At 34.0% G+C, this 18,601-nt stretch overlaps 1 protein-coding gene across 1 annotated transcript; it reads left to right on the forward strand.

Annotated features, from left to right (window-relative positions):
- Positions 1–14,012: 14,012 nt before the first annotated feature.
- Positions 14,013–18,259, forward strand: LOC141662493 (uncharacterized). The gene is made up of 3 exons (XM_074469224.1): positions 14,013–14,633; positions 14,720–15,332; positions 16,997–18,259. The coding sequence occupies exons 1-3, from the start codon at positions 14,311–14,313 to the stop codon at positions 18,044–18,046; spliced, it is 1,986 nt and encodes a 661-aa protein (XP_074325325.1). The 5' UTR covers positions 14,013–14,310; the 3' UTR covers positions 18,047–18,259.
- Positions 18,260–18,601: the final 342 nt, after the last annotated feature.

The raw sequence follows: 18,601 nt of genomic DNA on the forward strand, positions 1-18,601 counted from the left end.
CCATTCTACATTCAGACCCTCAAGAATGGACCCTTCATTCCTATGGTAAGAGTTGAGGAATTTACAGATGGAGACATTGTCATACCAGCTCATTATGCTCCAAAAGATCCTGCTGAGTATACAGATCCTGAAAAGGAGAAAGTTTCCCTGGATAACAGCTTGCAAATGATATTGATTGAGTCACTTGACAATATGATGTACAACAATATTATCAACTGTGATACTGCCAAGCAGATATGGGAAAAGATAGAGATACTGTGTGAAGGAACTGAGGAGGTTAGATCAAATCAAAGAAGGATACTGATTTCACAATATTAGGGTTTCATGGCTAAGCCTAAGGAAAGCATTACTGATGTGTTTGAAAGATTCAAAAAGCTGATAAATGACTTGCAGCTTCATGAAAAATACTATGAAGCTGAAGAAGTGAATCTAAAGTTCTTGCTTACTCTTCCTGATCATTTGGAACAGAAAATCTCAGCAATCAGGGAAGGAAGAGACTTGAGCAGAATAACTCTGGAAGTTCCGTATTGGATTCTTAAAACATATGAACTAGAGATGATTCAAAGGCAATCGTTGAAGTCTGGTCAAGGACATGTTGTGGATGGCTCAAGTGCTCTAATTGTTAATGAAAGTCAAACATCCAATGATGAACCAAGATCTCATGTCTCAGTTGCCTCAACAAGTGAACAGAGAATAATTGATTCACATGAGCAAGTCATACTAGAATTGGAAAAGGATGAGTTCTACACTCTTGAAGAACTGGATGAGCTAGATCAGTCAATGGCCAATCTGGCTAGAAAAGTCCCTAACATTAGAGTAAGGAAGCCAAGATACTTCAAAAGTAAATGACAGTCTTTTAACAAAGACAGCAGCTGGAAAGAGAAAGGGAAGTATAATTCTGATAGCAAAAGCGGTTACAAAACTGGATCTGTTGACAGATATAATATAAGGTGCTTCGACTGTGATGAACTAGGCCACTTTGCTACAAAATGCAGGAAAACCAAGAATGCAAAGAAAGATAAGGCTTATCTTGAACTTGAAGCAAAGTATGAAGCTCTTCTGAAGAAATAACAAAGCAAAGCTTATGCAGAAGGTAAAAGTTGGGATGATTCAAAAAATGATGAAGATGAAGAACTTGGAAACTATGCACTCATGGCCTTGGAGCAAGGAGAATCATCCTCATCTAAATCACAGGTAGCAACTCCTACCTCCACTGATTTAAATGTGAATCAATATAAGGAAACTATTGAAAAGATGAGCACAGAAATATTTCACATTCATACAAGCATGGTTGCTGCTAATGAAGAAATTAGCAGATTAACAAAGTTAAATGAGAAGCTTGAAAGTGAATAACAAGAAGCTGAATTGTTGATAGTGGAGCTTAAATCCTTGAAACAAGAAAATGGCCATCTGAAAAACAAGCTCAAGTGTGCAAATGAGATTGAAGTTGTGCTAAGAGAAAAACTGGAGAAAAGTGAAGTAAAGTTGAAGTCCTTCAAGAATGCATCTGAATTGGTTGGTCAGTACCATGAGAAAAACAAACTATGTGCAAACATTGCCATTGGTCTTGATTATAATACCTTAAACAACAAAAAGAAAAACACTGGTGATAGAGGAAAAGCAACAAAGATTGAAAATGTTCCAGCAATGCTGAAAAATATTGGGTCACCGGTATTTAAGACTTGTGAGGTAAACTTTAGTGAAGAAAAATTGATTATCAAGTAAGAAATTGCAGATGAGGATAATGAAAAGAAGAATGTAGATTCAATTCAATCTTCCAAGGCTGAAGAAAATCTTATGGACAACCAAAGTACCAAGACACTTTTCAAAGAAACCAAGATTGAAGATGCAAGAAAGAAGAAGAAAAATAGAAGTGGAAGAATGGGGAAAACAAAAGCAATAATCTCAACTATGTTGCAGATATTCCTGGAAAGAAGTGTGGAATATGTAGTTCTAAAAATAATCTATCTCATCTTTGTAAAAAGAGTGTTAGTAAGCCTACTGAAGGAATTTGCAAATACAATGAAGCAGATTTAGATGATCCCTACTCATTCTGTGATAAGTTTGATTGCATCCCTTGTAACTTGAAAGTCATGAAGAGTTGCCACAAACTGAGAGCAGACCTTAAAGAAATAAAAATTGAGTCTACATCAGAAAGGGAAAATGCACAACAATCATTGAACTCTATTTTATCTGAAATAAATCACTCTACTTTTGTTAAATCAGTTAACAAGAAGAAAGTACCCAACACTGCTTGGGTTACTAAACATAACTAAATCTTATTGTGTGCAGGGCAAAGTGAAGAAAGTCATATGGATCATTGACAGTGGATGTTCCAGACATATGATAGGTGATAAGGCCCTGCTATCACAGTTTGAGGAGAAAGCTGACCCATTGGTGACCTTTGGAGACAACATCAAAAGATTCACAATGGGATTTGGCAAGATTATTTCTGAAAATGTTGTCATTTATGATGTAGCACTAGTAGCTGGTCTTGAGGTGAATCTTCTCAGTGTTAGCCAGTTTGCAGATAAAGGCTTTGAAGTTTTATTTAACAAAGAAGAATGCACCTTTATCAGCAAGAAAACTGGTGAAATTGCTTCGAAGGGAGCAATGAAAGGAAGCTTGTTTGTTGCAGACTTGGACTCAACAAATAAGGATGGTATTTGTTGCTTCTACACCAGGGCATCAGAAGAACAAAGTAAGCTATGGAATAAGAAGTTGTCTCACTTGAATTTCAAGGCAATTAACAACTTAGTCAAAAAGAAGTTAGTGAGAGACATGCCCAAGCTGGAGTTTGCTCAAGTTGAAGTCTGTGAAGCTTGTCAGAAAGGAAAGATGAAAAGATTTAGTCACAAGTCAAAAACTGTGAATTCTATTAGTACACCCTTGTAACTAATTCACATGGACTTGTTTGGTCCAGTAAATGTCTTATCTATTTCAAGGAACAGATATGCACTTGTGATGGTGGATGATTTCTCAAGATATACTTAGGTAGAGTTCATGTTGGGTAGAGTTCATGTTGGGTAGAGTTCATGAACTCTAAAGATGAAACTCCACATATCATAATTGAGCACATTAAGAAGATAGAAAAATAGGCTGAGGATTACAATTGTGTGAAAAGACTGAGAAGTGACAATGGAACAGAATTCAAAAATGCTACATTAAGTGGAATCCTGCAAATGCAAAGGCATTGTTCAAGAGTTCTCAGCTTCCAGGACACCTCAACAAAATGGAGTAGTTAAGAGAAAGAACAGAACATTGGTTGAAGCCGCTAGAACAATGTTACAAGATGCCAAGTTGTTAACAAGTTTCTGGAAAGAGTCTGTCAACACTACATGTTATACACAGAACAGATATCTCATTAACAAGGAACATGGCAAGTCACCCTACTCAATCATGTCCACGAGAAAGCCTACTGTAAAGCATCTTCATGTGTTTGGAAGCAAGTGTTACAGTTTGAAAGATAATTCTGAATATGTGGGAAAATTTGACTCAAAGGTCTTTGAAGCAATTTTTTTGGGATATTCACTGGAAAGAATAGCCTACAAAGTCTATGTGATTGATCAAAAGAAAATCATGGAAAGCACAGATGTGACCTTTGATGATGACAAGTGTCCAGGCTTGCAATGCCTTGATGACAATGAAGCTGAAGCCCTTGCATTTGAAAACCTCTACATTGATAGTGATTCTGATGAAGAAGATGAAGGTATTGCACAACAAATGATGAATGAAGAGTCTACCGAACAGGAAAATCATGAGAATGGAAGCTCATCTCAAACACCTGAAGTTGATGGCACAAACTCAAGGGGAGAAAGAGAAGAAGGATCTACCAGTCACACCAATAATGAAGAAAATGATGAAGGCACAAGTCAACACACTCAAACAAGAAAGTGGGATAAAAGTCACTCCAGAGAAGAAATTATTGGTGATCCTACTGCTGGTGTGAGGACTAGAAGTACAACTGCTAATGAGTGCCTACATGCATGTATTCTGTCCTAAGTAGAGCCTAAGAAAATTGATGAAGCTCTATTGGATCCTGAATGGATATCTGCCATGCAGGAAGAGCTGAATCAGTTTGAAAGAAGCAAAGTCTGAAAGTTAGTTCCTGCACCTAAGAACAGAAGCATTATTAGAACAAAATGGGTATTCAGGAACAAAATGGATGAAAATGGTATAGTTACCAGAAACAAAGCAAGGCTGGTTGCTAAAGGCTACTCACAAGAAGAAGGAATTGATTATGATGAAACTTTTGCTCCTGTTGCAAGAATTGAAGCTATAAGAATTTTTCTAGCATTTGCTGCACAATCAAATTTCAAAGTGTATCAAATGGATGTCAAAAGTGCCTTTCTGAATGGTGAGTTAGAAGAAGAAGTTTATGTGCAACAGCCTCCTGGCTTTGAGGATCCAAAATTTCCTAACTTTGTGTATAAGTTACTCAAGGCTCTATATGGACTAAAGTAGCCACCTAGAGCTTGGTATGACACAATGTCATATTTCTTACTCAAACATGGTTTTACTAGAGGAACCATAGACAAAACTCTCTTCTACAAGAAACATGGTGAAGATATGATCCTAGTTCAGATCTATGTGGATGATATCATCTTTGGCTTTACTAATGAGAAGTTGTGCCAAAGATTTTCCAAGCTTATACAGAGTGAATATGAAATGAGTATGATGGGGGAACTGAGTTACTTCCTTGGACTTCAAGTCAGCCAAAGAAGTGATGGTATCTTCATCAGCCAAACTAAATATGTCAAGGATCTTTTGAAAAAGTTTGGAATGGTTGATTGTTCACCTGCATCTACACCTATGTCTACTGCAACAAAGTTGGATGAGGATAAAAAGGGCAAGAGTGTAGATATCTCAAGCTACAGAGGGATGATTGGATCATTGCTTTACTTAACAGCAAGTAGACCAGACATCATGTTTGTAACATGTCTATGTGGAAGATTTCAAGCCAATCCAAAAGAATCACATTTGATGGCTGTAAAGAGATTTTCAGATATTTGAAGGGAACTCCAGAATTGGGATTATGGTATCCTAAGGGTACTGGTTTTGAAGTTGTTGGATATACAGATGCATATTTTGCTGGATGCAGGGTTGATAGAGAGAGTACTAGTGGAAGCTGTCAATTTATTGGATAAAGACTTGTATCTTGGTACAGCAAGAAACAACAATCTATATCAATTTCTATAGCTGAAGCTGAATACATAACTACAGGGAGTTATTGTGCTCAAGTGCTTTGGATTAGAAATCAGCTAATGGATTATGGCCCAGTGTTACAAAAAATTCCTATCATGTGTGACAATACTAGTGCTATATCTATAGTAGCTAATCCAGTAAATCATTCGAGGACAAAGCACATTGATGTGATGTATCATTTCATTAGAGAACATGCTGCTAATGGTACCATTGAGCTCATTTTTGTACCAACAGAAAAATAACTAGCTGACATTTTTACTAAACCTTTGGATGAAGCAACTTTCACTAGACTTGTAGGTGAAATTGGAATGCTCAATTCTTCATCCTAAGGCAAGAACTCAGCTAATGTTGTGCAACAGATTAATCTCCAGTAAATCAAAATTAATTTGATTAAATTGGAAATTAACTGAAATATGAATTATAAATATTTCAGAAATCTCTGTACATTTGTCTTTCAAATTCATTTAACTTGGAATTTTTCAAATTCTGAGTAAACTGCTTAGGAGTTAAGTTACATCCTTAATATGTAAAATTAACTCAAGGCAGAATTACAATAACCAAAAGTATTTAGAAAACTGAGTTCTCGATAAGTATAAATTGACTTCTCGACAAGTCATTTTAGGAATTCTCAAGTGAGTCCTCGATAAGTCAACTCATTGACTTCTCGATAGGTTTAAAATGACTTATCGACAAGTCCTTGCAGAGTTCTCTAATAATGTTCATTCACAGAATTCTCTACAAGTACAATTCTTGACTTATCAATAACTCAGAACTGAAATAATTTAAACTGATAAATTATTTTGGTAAATTACTTTTGGAAAATTTATTTTAATTTTATTTTGAATTTATTCAAGTAGAAGTTAGAATTAATTCAGTCCACCTTTTGGACAAACTGGGTATTTATTTGACATTTTGATAAGTCAAGGTTGAGTTCTCTATAAGGGTAATTTAAAATGACTTCTCGACATGTACTTCACTTCTTTAAATGACTTCTCGATAGATAACTCCAAATGTCTATTTTTGAGTTCTCGACAAGTCATCTACTTTCACTATAAATACCCAGACTCCTCGATTAATTTGAACTTGGAATTTTTCAAAATTCTAAGTAAACTGAATATTTATTACTTCATATCTTCAGTATATGAACTTAATAAATAACAGATCAAAATAAGCAAAAAGTATGAAAAACTGAACAAATTTAATTCATAAATTATGTTCAGAAAAATACTTTTGACATACTTTGTCTCTAATTTCTCTGACTTATTGACACATTTACATGCTTATATGATTTCTTGTTTACGTGAAAATAGGTTAGTCCAATATTAGTAGACTAGTACATTATTTGTGTTGTTTTGAGTATGCTGATAGTGGTTAATTTATTTGACTGAATGCTGATAGGAGGAGTTACTTTTTTGTGTAGGGAGTATGTGCTTATTTGCATGAGGAATAGTCACCCTCTAAAGTAAACTAATATTCTTGAGTACTTGCATGGTGAATAGTAACTAGTCATTTCTAACTGTCAAATATACGTATGTGTTTATTATTCATATTATCCGGTCAACTCAAGAGTTTATTGATTTCTATCTTTACTCCCTTTATACTAAAAACTCCTCCCTCTTTATCATTCATCACCACTCTCTTTCTAATAAACTATTTTAGCCTCAAAACTCACCTATTGTTCTTTTCGCTCCAAATGGCTGCCCCTATTTTTCACACACTCAACCACGGTGTTTATCTTCCAGCTCGGAACTTGACTGGCGATAAGGTCTATTATGACCCTTTTGGACTTTAAATCCGCATCAAGGGGATCGTATGCAACCCTTTTGATCTTCCACGAGAGATCTTTGATGAACTCTCATGGGATGATCAACTTGATATTCTTTTCTTTGAGATGGAAGTCTCTCTCGAGCTGGAGAGACGAGCCATGGTGGCTGTGCAGCGACGACTTGCTGCTATGGAGTTGCAGGTGAGAATCATTTCTCTTGCAAACTCCATGTCCAGAGCGTACGAGCGCAGGGCAAGGAGGTTGGAGGAAGAGAAGAAGGAGCCCAAACTAGAGTAGTTAGGATTAGGATTTACTTGTTAAATCTATATCTTAATGTACTTTGTTTCTATCATTAATGAAAATCCAAATCCTTCTCTAAGTATTCTTTTGTTTGTGTAATGATTCCTATGTGCTTATATCTATATTAAATTTTGCCTTCTCTGCAATAATGCTTGCAACGAAAATATCTTACAATGTATTTGTCTAATGAAACTCCAAAAAGATACATTTGTTCAATGCATTACATGTCTAATACAAGACATCAACATGGAATTCAAATAATCAATTCACAGGTACTAGTACTAAAACTGCAGCTAAAACATTTTAAAACCAAACTGCAGTTTACCCTAGCACAACAACACAAACTCAAACACAATCCCACTCAGGTAACTCTCAAAAGGAACCTGTTTTACAAAAGGACAAAATCCCCAAAATGTTTTTCAGTTGTTCTGTTGTTTGAGAAAAAGGAACTGGTATCACAAACATGGAAATTTATCAGCTTTTCATGAATATCACTAATGCACCTTCATATGCAAAACAGTCTTAACAGACTGATAGGTTTAAGGGTAGTACTCCTGAGGGGAGCTATCTAAATCCTCTCCAATTCAATTGGAGGTTCCTCAAGAAGGAACAACTCCCCTCATAACTCTAGTAGAAGCTATCTTAGCAGTCAAAGCTAGAAGAATAATTGCCTATGACAATGTCATAAGAAAGGCAAGCTTAGCACATTCAAGTGCCAGTGTGTTGCAAGACACACAAGGGTTTGAGGCTGGTTCACATGGCAGTAACCCAGTCAAATCCCCTCCAATTCAATTGGAGGTTCCCACTACAAGTGGAGGACAACACACTGTCATAACCACAGAGCAATCTGTGAGTCAAACTGTGACCTCAGTCATAGATGCTTATGCACTCATTTTTCTGGTGAAATGAGTATAATTAGCCCTATATGGCCTTCCCCTAATCATATGATCACAGATTAACTCTTCTCAGCCACCTCTTATTTCTGTAGGACAAACAACAATTGAGCCTTTCATGTGAGAATGAGAGAGTAGATTGAGAGAAAAACAAAAAATAAGAGAGACATGATCCTTCATGGAAAAAGGAGAGGTAGAATGAGTGTCTGGAATTAGCAATCCTTGTGAGGTAACTCATAATCTTAAAAGTCATGAGACTAGTGCAGTGAGAAGTAGTGATACTACTTATTCAAAAGAACAGAGAACTTAGGTTTTTCCTATTCTAATCTACTTGGTAAACTCATCACTACAGACTTCACTAAAACTTGAAGCTGCTGATAATGTTCTACATGAGCATTGACAAAAGCTTGAACAATGTGCATCTAGCTGGATCTTTCTTCCTGAAGATAATGTCAAAAATGGGAAGAATATATCTAAATGTCAAAACAGCTAATGGATGTTTCTAGATAATAATATTCTTTCTTGATAGGGGGAGAAGGAAGAATAAATCTAAATGCAACTCACAAAAGAAGATCAGATGGGAAAATTGGGTTCTTGGGTTCTGCATTTAGATAAAGTTTTGACATCATCAACCAGAACTTGTGCATAATTTTATAATGAACAAGTTGGGGGAGATTGTAATATATAATAGATGATGTCAAAGATTACTGAAGCTGACAATGTCATTAGCAATCACTTAAGCTTGGGGCAAACCCTAAGTAAGTTGTATTGTTATCTAAATTTGTATTTTGTACTTGTAGCATTTAAAGTCTGTAAAAATGCAAAGGAGCAGACTAGAGTCTTTTTCCTAAAACAGTATCAAGCCTAAGGATTCTATCTGGAAGAAGATCAAGAATAACATACCTCAGAAGAATTTTGAAGAAGCTTGGAGTTGAATAAATCTGTTTGGAGAAAAATGTTCTAAGTCAAGATCTCTACAAGTCACAGATTTAATGTTATAGAGAAGTCATTCGAGAACTCCAGAATGACTTATCAAGAAGTCATTAAAACTCCAGAGAGTACCGACGAATAATCAATATCTACTCGACGGATGAGCTATATATCCACTCGATGGATGAATAACATCTACTCGACGGATGAGCAATATCTACTCGACGCATAAGCTATACATCTACTCGACGGATGAGCAATATCTACTCAACGGATAAGCAATATCCACCGGGAGTAGAGAAGTCAGGAAAGCTACTCAAAAATATATCGACAAGTCATTCCTTCACTAGAGAACTCAGAGTTATCGACAAGTCTATATCCATTCGAGAACTCAGAGATATCTACAAGTCAAGTGAAGTTATGAAGACTAGAGATCTCGATGAGCTGAAGACTTCTGAAAGCCAAACTCATTATGGAGTACTAGATATCTCGATAATCCTTTATAATTATCGAGATATCAAGTGTTCAAATGAATCAAAATGGAGATCTCGAAGTACAGTCTCAAAGGACAGAATTGTAGATCAGTTTAATATCCAAGATAAACAATCAACAAACAATCCAACAACTGGATTGACAAGTCTACAAAAAGCAGTTTGAAGAGTGTGCAAGATCAATGGTAAAGATTAACTGACAGAGGAAGATTAAAGTAAACACGGGATACTAAAGATATGCTAAGCCAGAAATGGAAGATTTGTTTTTCTATAAATAGAAATGACAAGTGACAGTTTAGAAAAGCTAATAGCATTCTTATTATCCAATGTGTAAACCAACAATTATCTGAGCTGTAAAGTTAACACTGGTCCTCTAGTTAGATGTAACAATTTAGATCAAAAATTCTTGTAACACTCTCGAGAAGAAGCTGAGCTCCTTAACTTCAAAGAGCTTAGAAATTTTGTAGCAAAGCATCTTAATTTTTAATACAAAAATTAAGTGAGTTTTGAAGATCTGTGTTCTTTATTTTCTGCAAGTTTAATTTCTGCATGAACACCTTTCTATACAAGAGTTAATTTACTTTGTTCAACCATTATCTTTCAAGAAAAGCTTAAAATCAGAAAAACACATTCAACCCCCTCCTCTGTGTGTAATTCATTACCTAACAATTTTTTAATAATAACGAGCGGAATGAAAATAGTTTAAATTAAAAAAATTATGAGAAACTAATGTAGAAATTGTTTGTTACACGAAGCCGCGAAGTATTATTACACAGTTGGTGCGGGTCAATAAGCCACAAATATTTCTAACTTATCATTAATAACAATGCAAGTATCTTTTATGTTATGTGAATTGATAAAGTATTATTGTACCCTAAATAACAAGATTTACTACCTAAACTACTACTAACTTGTGCTCTGAGTCGAGTATAATTAATAGCAGTAAAAATATCGTACTTTCAATCGAATATTGGAAGTCTGCACTTTGCATTACTATTTTATGCTCGGATTCATGTAGCACTGCCAATATGAGCATCGTGTTAGGTTAAGTAGCGGAGTATCGCATGTTGGATGACAAGTATCTACTATTTAAAGTATTATTAGCATATACTCCTACCTGAAATAGATTGGCGGGACATGTAAAATCTCGTGTGAATTAGCATGTGTCACCGTACAAGGCTAACTATTCATATGTAATTAATGGCAAATATATCATTGTACGGGATTGATCAAAATAATCCTATTAATAAGTGAAATAAATCTAAAATTGTAAATATTCAAGTAATGGTAGGGGACATGGACCCTGACTACGTGCCTGTTAGGAAATAAGTCGGGATTGATAACCAGTGATTTGATTAAGGGAATCTAAAACTATAATGAAATAAAGTGAATATTTGAGTTTGACGAATGTGTGTCATGAAGTCATTGTGATAGATATGAAAATTGAGTAAATGGAAAAAATTGACTGAAAATTATAAAAGTAGGTTACATCTTAAAAATGACATATATGTATAAGCATATATATAACTTGCATAAGATATAATATATAAAAATTTTGGCCACACGTCGTGAAAGACTGAAATTAATGTTTCGTGTATGTATAGGGATAATCTTTGATCGATGAGAAAACTCATTGATGTAAAAAGACAAGATATGCTTTATTTTACGGGAAACGACATTTTTAAAATAGGAAAAATGATAACGATACACGAACTTGTACATTAAAAAAATAACGTCACATCATGTTCCGAATCATACATGTCAATTAACTTATATTAGTGTCATATTACGAGATTAAATACGAACATTAATAAATATAACATATACATATGTCAGATATTTAATTAAATATCTTATATGAAGTATTATTAATTAAAGACCTATATGTCTTGCAACATGTTTTTGTTATAATATATTAGAGATTTTCTTATATAAAGTACTTATTCAATACTTATATGTATAAAATATGTTCATTACAATAATATTACGAAATTTAAGTAAAACATGTCGTAGGACATAAATTCTCGTAGTACTCATATACTCCATACAAGTCAATATTTTATCTTTAAAACCTTATTCATAAAAAAAATCATAAATTTTAATTTTTTAAATCAATTAATTTTTAAAATGATAATATTTTTCAGTAGGAAACCATAACTTGTCTTTAAAAGTTTTATTAAAAAAATGTCAATACATAATAGTGTTATGATTGAAATTCTATCATCATAGTCGAAATTTAATAATAGTTCAAATTTAAATAATAAAGTCAAACTAAACTAAATATATGCAGTATATTGCAATGGCTTGGAAGTGTGTAAACCATCTACATTCTACATACTTAGAAAGCGTAGAGAAGTTATTTCTGCGAAATTCCCGACTTAGTGCGTGATAAATCAATAACATATTAATCATGCATAACAAACAAAGCAACATAAAATAAGAATGCGTGGCACAAGAATGTAAGACCAATGAATTTTACTAAATAGAATAACATGCATGCACAACAAAAAATGAACGGAAATATAATATCGAGGACGATCGTCGATCATCGTCCTTATAAAAATAGATCACATGAGAATGATTGTGGTGCTTGTTAACATAAATAAACGAAAGTTGTAGTGTCGAATCACTGTCATTTGTATCAACTAGTGTTTGATGAGTTTAGATGATAATGACCGTATAATCGAAGTAAATTTATATGATATTTTTTCATTAAAAATTATATACGTTAAAGGCCTTTATTTTGATTTTGACGGTTAAATTCATGAGAATCATACTAGAACTAATTTATTTACGAAATCTACTTCAAAAATCAAGATGAATTGATACAAATATATGATTTAATATAGTACAGTGAAAATAATCCACAATTATCTATTTAGAATTTGAAATAGGATGGTAATTTGTCAGAACTTAAGAGAGAAAGTCGAATAAAAATTATCATCTGTTTATTTATTCGTTATAACCACCCTAAAAAACGTTCTAGTTATCATATATGTAGCAACAAATAGAGTATATAAAATTTCAATGTATAAAATATTATTTATATTTAATCGGTATCATTTTAGATTATGAAGTCCTCATTTATAACTATATTAAAATTTTGTGTTTATGCAGTATATTGCACTGATTTGAGAAGGTTGGATGTATATAAATTATATATATACTCCGAAAGCGTAGAGAAGTTGTTTCTACGAAAATCCCGACTTAATGCAAGATAAACTAAAAACAGATATAGTTGACAAACTAATAAATATTCACAAAAACACTGAATATACTTAACAAATTAAGCAATGCAAAATAAGAATGTATTGATCAATAAATCTTACTAAGCATAATTCGATACATACATGATAATAAAAATAAAAAATAATACAATATTAGGGACAATTGTCAATCATCATCTTATGAAAAGAGATCATGTAAGAATGATTGTGGTGCTTGTCCCTGTAAATTATAAACGAAACTTGTATTGCTGAATCATCGTTACTTGTATCAACTCGTGTTTGAGTTTAGACCGACTATAATGACTCAATAATCATAGTAAAATTCATATGTGATATTTTTCACCAAAAACATATATACTAATGCTGGACTCCCAAATTTGTTATGAAAGAAGAGAATAGAAGAGAAGTAATTTTTTTTAAAGATGTATCCAATTTATTTCTTGTAAAGGAGAGAAAATTTTGAAAGAATTAATTTGAAGGGAAATATATTGAAAAGTATGTGAGAGTTCCTCCCAAAATCATCCAATTTTTTGAAAAAAACTTTTGGGTGGAAAATTTTAAACAATTTCTCTCCTAATATTTTCTCTCTCCTGAAAAAACTCGTGAGTACGACTATAAAGAAAAATTATAAAAATTTCTTTTCCGTTTTTTTATTTTCTGTCCTGATTTTAACCCGGGAGCAAAGCGTAAAGGTCTTTATTTTAATTTGACAGCTAAAATTCAAGAAAATTAGACTCCTTTGTAAAATCAAACTTCAAAAATTTATCAAAAAACGATACGAGTTTTTGATAAAATGCAGTAACGAGAATAATTCACGATTATGTATTTTTTATTTCGAAATAAGATGGTAAATTGCTAGAACCGGAAAGAGAAGGTCATTTTTTTTTAATCCGAGCATTCATTCATTATAATCACAGCAAAGAAAAATGTTACGATAATTTTTATATTTAATAAAAATGGAGTTTAGAAAAAGGCCACCGTATATAAAAAAGACCGATGTATGCAATATTGTCTATATTTATGATTAGTATCGTTTTAAATTATAAAGTCCTAATTTGCAATAAAATTAGATTAACTTATTCACCTTAATTAGCTTGCATCATATATTTTTCAGTATAAAACCGTGATAATATAACACTTTCCTTTTCAATTCATAATTTTAAATCAGTAGAATTGAGAGAAGAATATGGGCGAGACAAATGGGAAATGATACGAAAGGGTTACAGCCTAAAAAACGAATAGAGCGGTAGAGGCTCGACCTCAAATCCGTGTTTATAAATACACACACAACTCCATCTCTGTTCTTTTACAAACTAGAATCGTAGTATTTGTATCCCCCTTCTTCTGTTGTTTTGTTCCTCCTCAAATTCAAAATACAAATAAATTTAAAAAAACAGTAAAATTAAAAAAAAAAAAACATAACATAACGAAGAAACCCTAGCTTCTTCTCCTCTCCTTATAATATTGGAATTGGAATTAATGGACAAAATAAACTAGCGATGACGAACGATAACGAAGAACAAAATAACAACAATCAGTCGCAATCGCCATGGACTACTTGGGAGGACCTGTTGTTATCGTGCGCCGTCAAGCGTTACGGTCTTTCCGATTGGTCCACCGTTGCGACGGAGCTTCAATCTAGAGTTCATAACAATTTATTCACTGCTCAAATTTGTGCCCTTAAGTTTGATGACCTCAAGGCTCGTTTTTCATTCGCCGGCGACGCCGAGAATGTCGGAGATGTGCCGTGGCTTGATGAGTTGAAGAATCTCAGGATTAAGGAGCTTAAGGAGATTGTTCAAGGACGCGGCGTTTCGATCCAGTTATTGATTTTGATCCTTTTCTGTGTGTGAAGAATGATGTTGCTTATGATTTTAGATCTGATTTTTGTGTGTGTATTGTTTGCAGGAGTTTGAACTTGAAAGTGAAGAGATTAGAAGAGGAGAGAGAGAGGAGCGACAAAGAGGATGACGAGAGTGATAAAGAGAAGCCAGATCTGGATGCGGAGAGATCGGAGAACGAGAAGAACGTTGAAAACGACGTCGTTTTGGCGGAGAAAGATGAGAACGTGGGAGATGTCGTCGGAGATTCGGTTTCCGGCGACCGGGAGAACAGGTCGGTTAACGAGTCAAACTCGACGGATAAGAAAATGATGGAAACGGAACCGGTTCGAACCGGAGGAAATGAAAGTGGTGAAGAGAAAGATAAACCGGTTCAAGCTGACTCGTGGAATGATAGTTCGAAACCGAGCGAGGAAAAGAAAGCGGAGAATGAGTCTGTTAAGGTGGTTGAGTCGAAAGGCGCCAAGGATAGTAACGAGGCGCAGAGCTCGGCGAGCTTGACGAGGAAGAGTAGGAGTAGTAATAGTGGTAGCGGTGGGGGTCGTGGAGGTAACGACCAAATGGTGTCGAAAAATACGAGTCGAGACTCGGGGAAAAACTCGGAGCAGATGAACCGGTTTTTGGAATCAATCCGGTCTAGGAAATACGGTTCGGTTTTTGAGACTAGGCTCCAAAGTCAGGTGCGTTTTAAATTGAAATATCAGTCTTATATTCGTTATCTAATATACATCGTTGGATTGATTTCTGTGTTTTATTCCCAGCCGTTGATTTAGGGGTGTTTAAGTCATTTCGAGTTATAAATAATGTAGTAGTAGTACTTTGTTAATGAAAAAAGTGGCGCTTTTGGAAATTAAAAATTTCTGATAGTGGGTAATCTAATACAACGGTTAAAATGATAAGGCTGACTTTATGATTATATGTAGGTGTGTATATCTTGGTTAATTTTGACATTTGATGAATAAATATTAATATTATCATCAATTTATTAATATTTTTATTGTATGAAATGTGTATGTAGTTTAAAGCGACCGGCAAAATCAAAAATTTTTGTACAGAGAAAAAGTTGGAAGACGCGGGTCGTTAGTTTCATAACGATATGCATGTATACTGTTGTTATGTCAATTCAATAGTCTGATGGTGAAAATAACAATGGCATTACTTGTGTTATTATCACTGTATTATTCTAATTTAGATATGAAATCTATATATTTTTAAAAACGTTCAGATCTTAAAAAGACAGTATTATTATATTATTTCAAGTAGATATTTGAATATATTTAAATCATTTGCTGATTTTTCCTTTGTTTTGCATGAGTTTGCATGAATTTTTGATCTGTTGTGTATATAATATTCAAGGTAGATTTAATAATATCTTTTTGGGATTGCATAAAAGTTAAATGAAGTTGGAATATAATAAGAAAATATAAAAAAGAAAAGAAAAGGGGAAGAAAGTAAATTTAGTGATGCAAAACACACAATCCGAAACAAGCGGTGTAGATATAAGCTAGTTTTGCATGACGTGGACTCTTTTAACGTATGAATATGTTTTTGTGTCATCTGTATCCACGTATTTAACTCTTCTCATTTTATTTCTTTTTTCTTAATTTCATTTCATAATTTCTTTTTAGTTTGTAAAGTGCCCTCCACCTTTTTATTTAATTGCCCTCTTCCCTTTTTTTTTTTTTTTTTTAAATTTTCATTGGTCTTTTATCTTTTTATTTGACCCCAAACCAATTTTTGGAATATACATTTATTCTAATGAAAAGTACATTGCTAGGTATAGCAATTCCATTAAGTTGTCTATCCTTTTTGTATTTCAATTCCCCCGGCCTTGTATTTTCATTTTAAAAGATTCCTTATTTCTTATAATTTAAAGATAATTTCTGTTTTATCTATAATGTATAATAGTTTATTTGAAACTGTTATAATTATAATAGTTTATTTGAATAGCTTAGATTGTGTTAAAAGTTCACTTCATGGATGAAGTATTATTGTGGTTATGTGGGTCCCTTGACAAAGTCATTATTACTGGCGAGACTGCAAAACTACCCAAGAAGAGAGAGGCCAATATGCCTAATGTGTTCGATAAAGTTTTTTTTTTTTAAAAACATGTATGATTGTACAAATATCTCTATGGAAATTAGAATGCATTCTTAAGTTTTAAATAAAAAATTTCTTTTTATTTTTTGCTAGTTAATAAAAAAATTCCTTTGCATGGGTTGCATGTTAATATAGCCGACACGTTGTAGTTGATTTGCATATGGAATATGGAGCCCACTATGTTGCACACCTATAATTTTCATTTATCTTTATGGTAAATAATCTGTAACTTTTCAAACTGCAGAAAACGGAAAGGTACAATAGCATTATCCGGCAACATGTTGATCTCGAAACGGTTCAATCCCGGGTGACTAATGGATCCTATTCATCATGCATCACCAAGTTCTACTTGGATCTTTTACTCCTCTTCAACAATGCAATTGTTTTCTACTCCAAATCATCTCCTGAATCAATAGCTGCAGTGGAGCTCCGGAAGTTTGTTTTGAAAGGAATAAACAAGATGCGCAATAGCAAAAAGTCCAACCCATCACCTGATTCTGCTCCAACTACTCTTCACAAAAGCAAACCTGACACTGAAAGATCTGATTCATTGCTGGCAAAGCAAAAGAAGGCTGCTCCTATTATTGTTTGCCGGAAGAGAAGTTCCATTACAAGCAAACCATCAGCTTCAAACAAACCACAGAAACCAGATGATAAACAGGTGTTGGATTCCAAACAGCCAGCAGTTAGACCTTCCTCGTCTTCTCCAAATGAAGAGGAGAGCTTATTGAAGTTGAATCCAAAGGAAAAGCCAGTAACAGGGGCAAGAAGCATGAGAAGGAGCAGTAGTGCCCGAATAAACAATGCAACAAACACATCTGCCAAAAACACAACAGTGAAAACCCCGATGACAAGTCCTAGTTCGAACCCTGGATCATCCACAATAAAAGGACCAGAGGCTCCAAAAGCAGAGAACAAGAAGAAAACTAATCCCCTCCTAATGAAAAAACGGGAAGCTGCAGACTTTTTGAAACGAATTAAGAAGAGTTCTCCTGGAAAAGGGACGTTACTTGATACATTGAAGAGTTTGCCAGAGAATAGTAATTCAAGTAGCAAAAGAGAAGCCAGAGAACATCCAAAAAAGAAAGTAGATGCACGGAAAGAATCAACACGAGGACGACAAAAGGGCGGAGGCGGTGGAAAACGGGCAAAGGAGGAGGAAGCTAGTCAGTCGAAGCGGAATGTGGGCAGGCCGCCAAAGAGGGGTAGAGAGGAAGGGACGGCGACAGGGAAGCGGGGGAAGGAAGTAGAGGAGATGGTTGCCAAGAGGCCTAACAAAAGGGGTAAAAGGTGATTGGTCACATACAGTGCAAGTTATGTCATAGGTTTGTGATTTTTAGATTTTACATGAATCATTTGTCGTGTAACAGATTTAGCTTTCGTAGCAGGTGGTTTTTGGGGTATATACTATACATAGACCATTATATAATGGCATGATAGCGATTGTGGGTTCTATTATCTGAAATGATATGAAACATTAACTGCAAGCCTGCCCTCTTGTTCTTTATTTATTCCATATTTCCATAGTTCATTAAGCCTTGGATTTTATATAAAAAAATTTTATGGAAACCTTGTTTTTTGCTAAATCCCGAGTACATTTACGTTCTTTGATTAAAATGTTACCTAAAATATTGCAGAATATATTATTTTGCCTATCATTTTGTATAAACATCAATGAAATTCTTGCAAATCTCATATATTTTAGAAGAACGCGTATGTTCTTCAATATAAATATGTTTGTTATGTAAACTAAACATGTTTTGTTGAATAATCTGTTTTGCAATTTTATACTCATAAATTGTATATATTTTGCATAATTTTCATTAAAATTTGACGTTTATGCAAGATG

This window comes from Apium graveolens, chromosome 1 (assembly GCF_009905375.1).
Source record: "Apium graveolens cultivar Ventura chromosome 1, ASM990537v1, whole genome shotgun sequence".
NCBI classification, from domain to species: Eukaryota; Viridiplantae; Streptophyta; class Magnoliopsida; order Apiales; family Apiaceae; genus Apium; species Apium graveolens.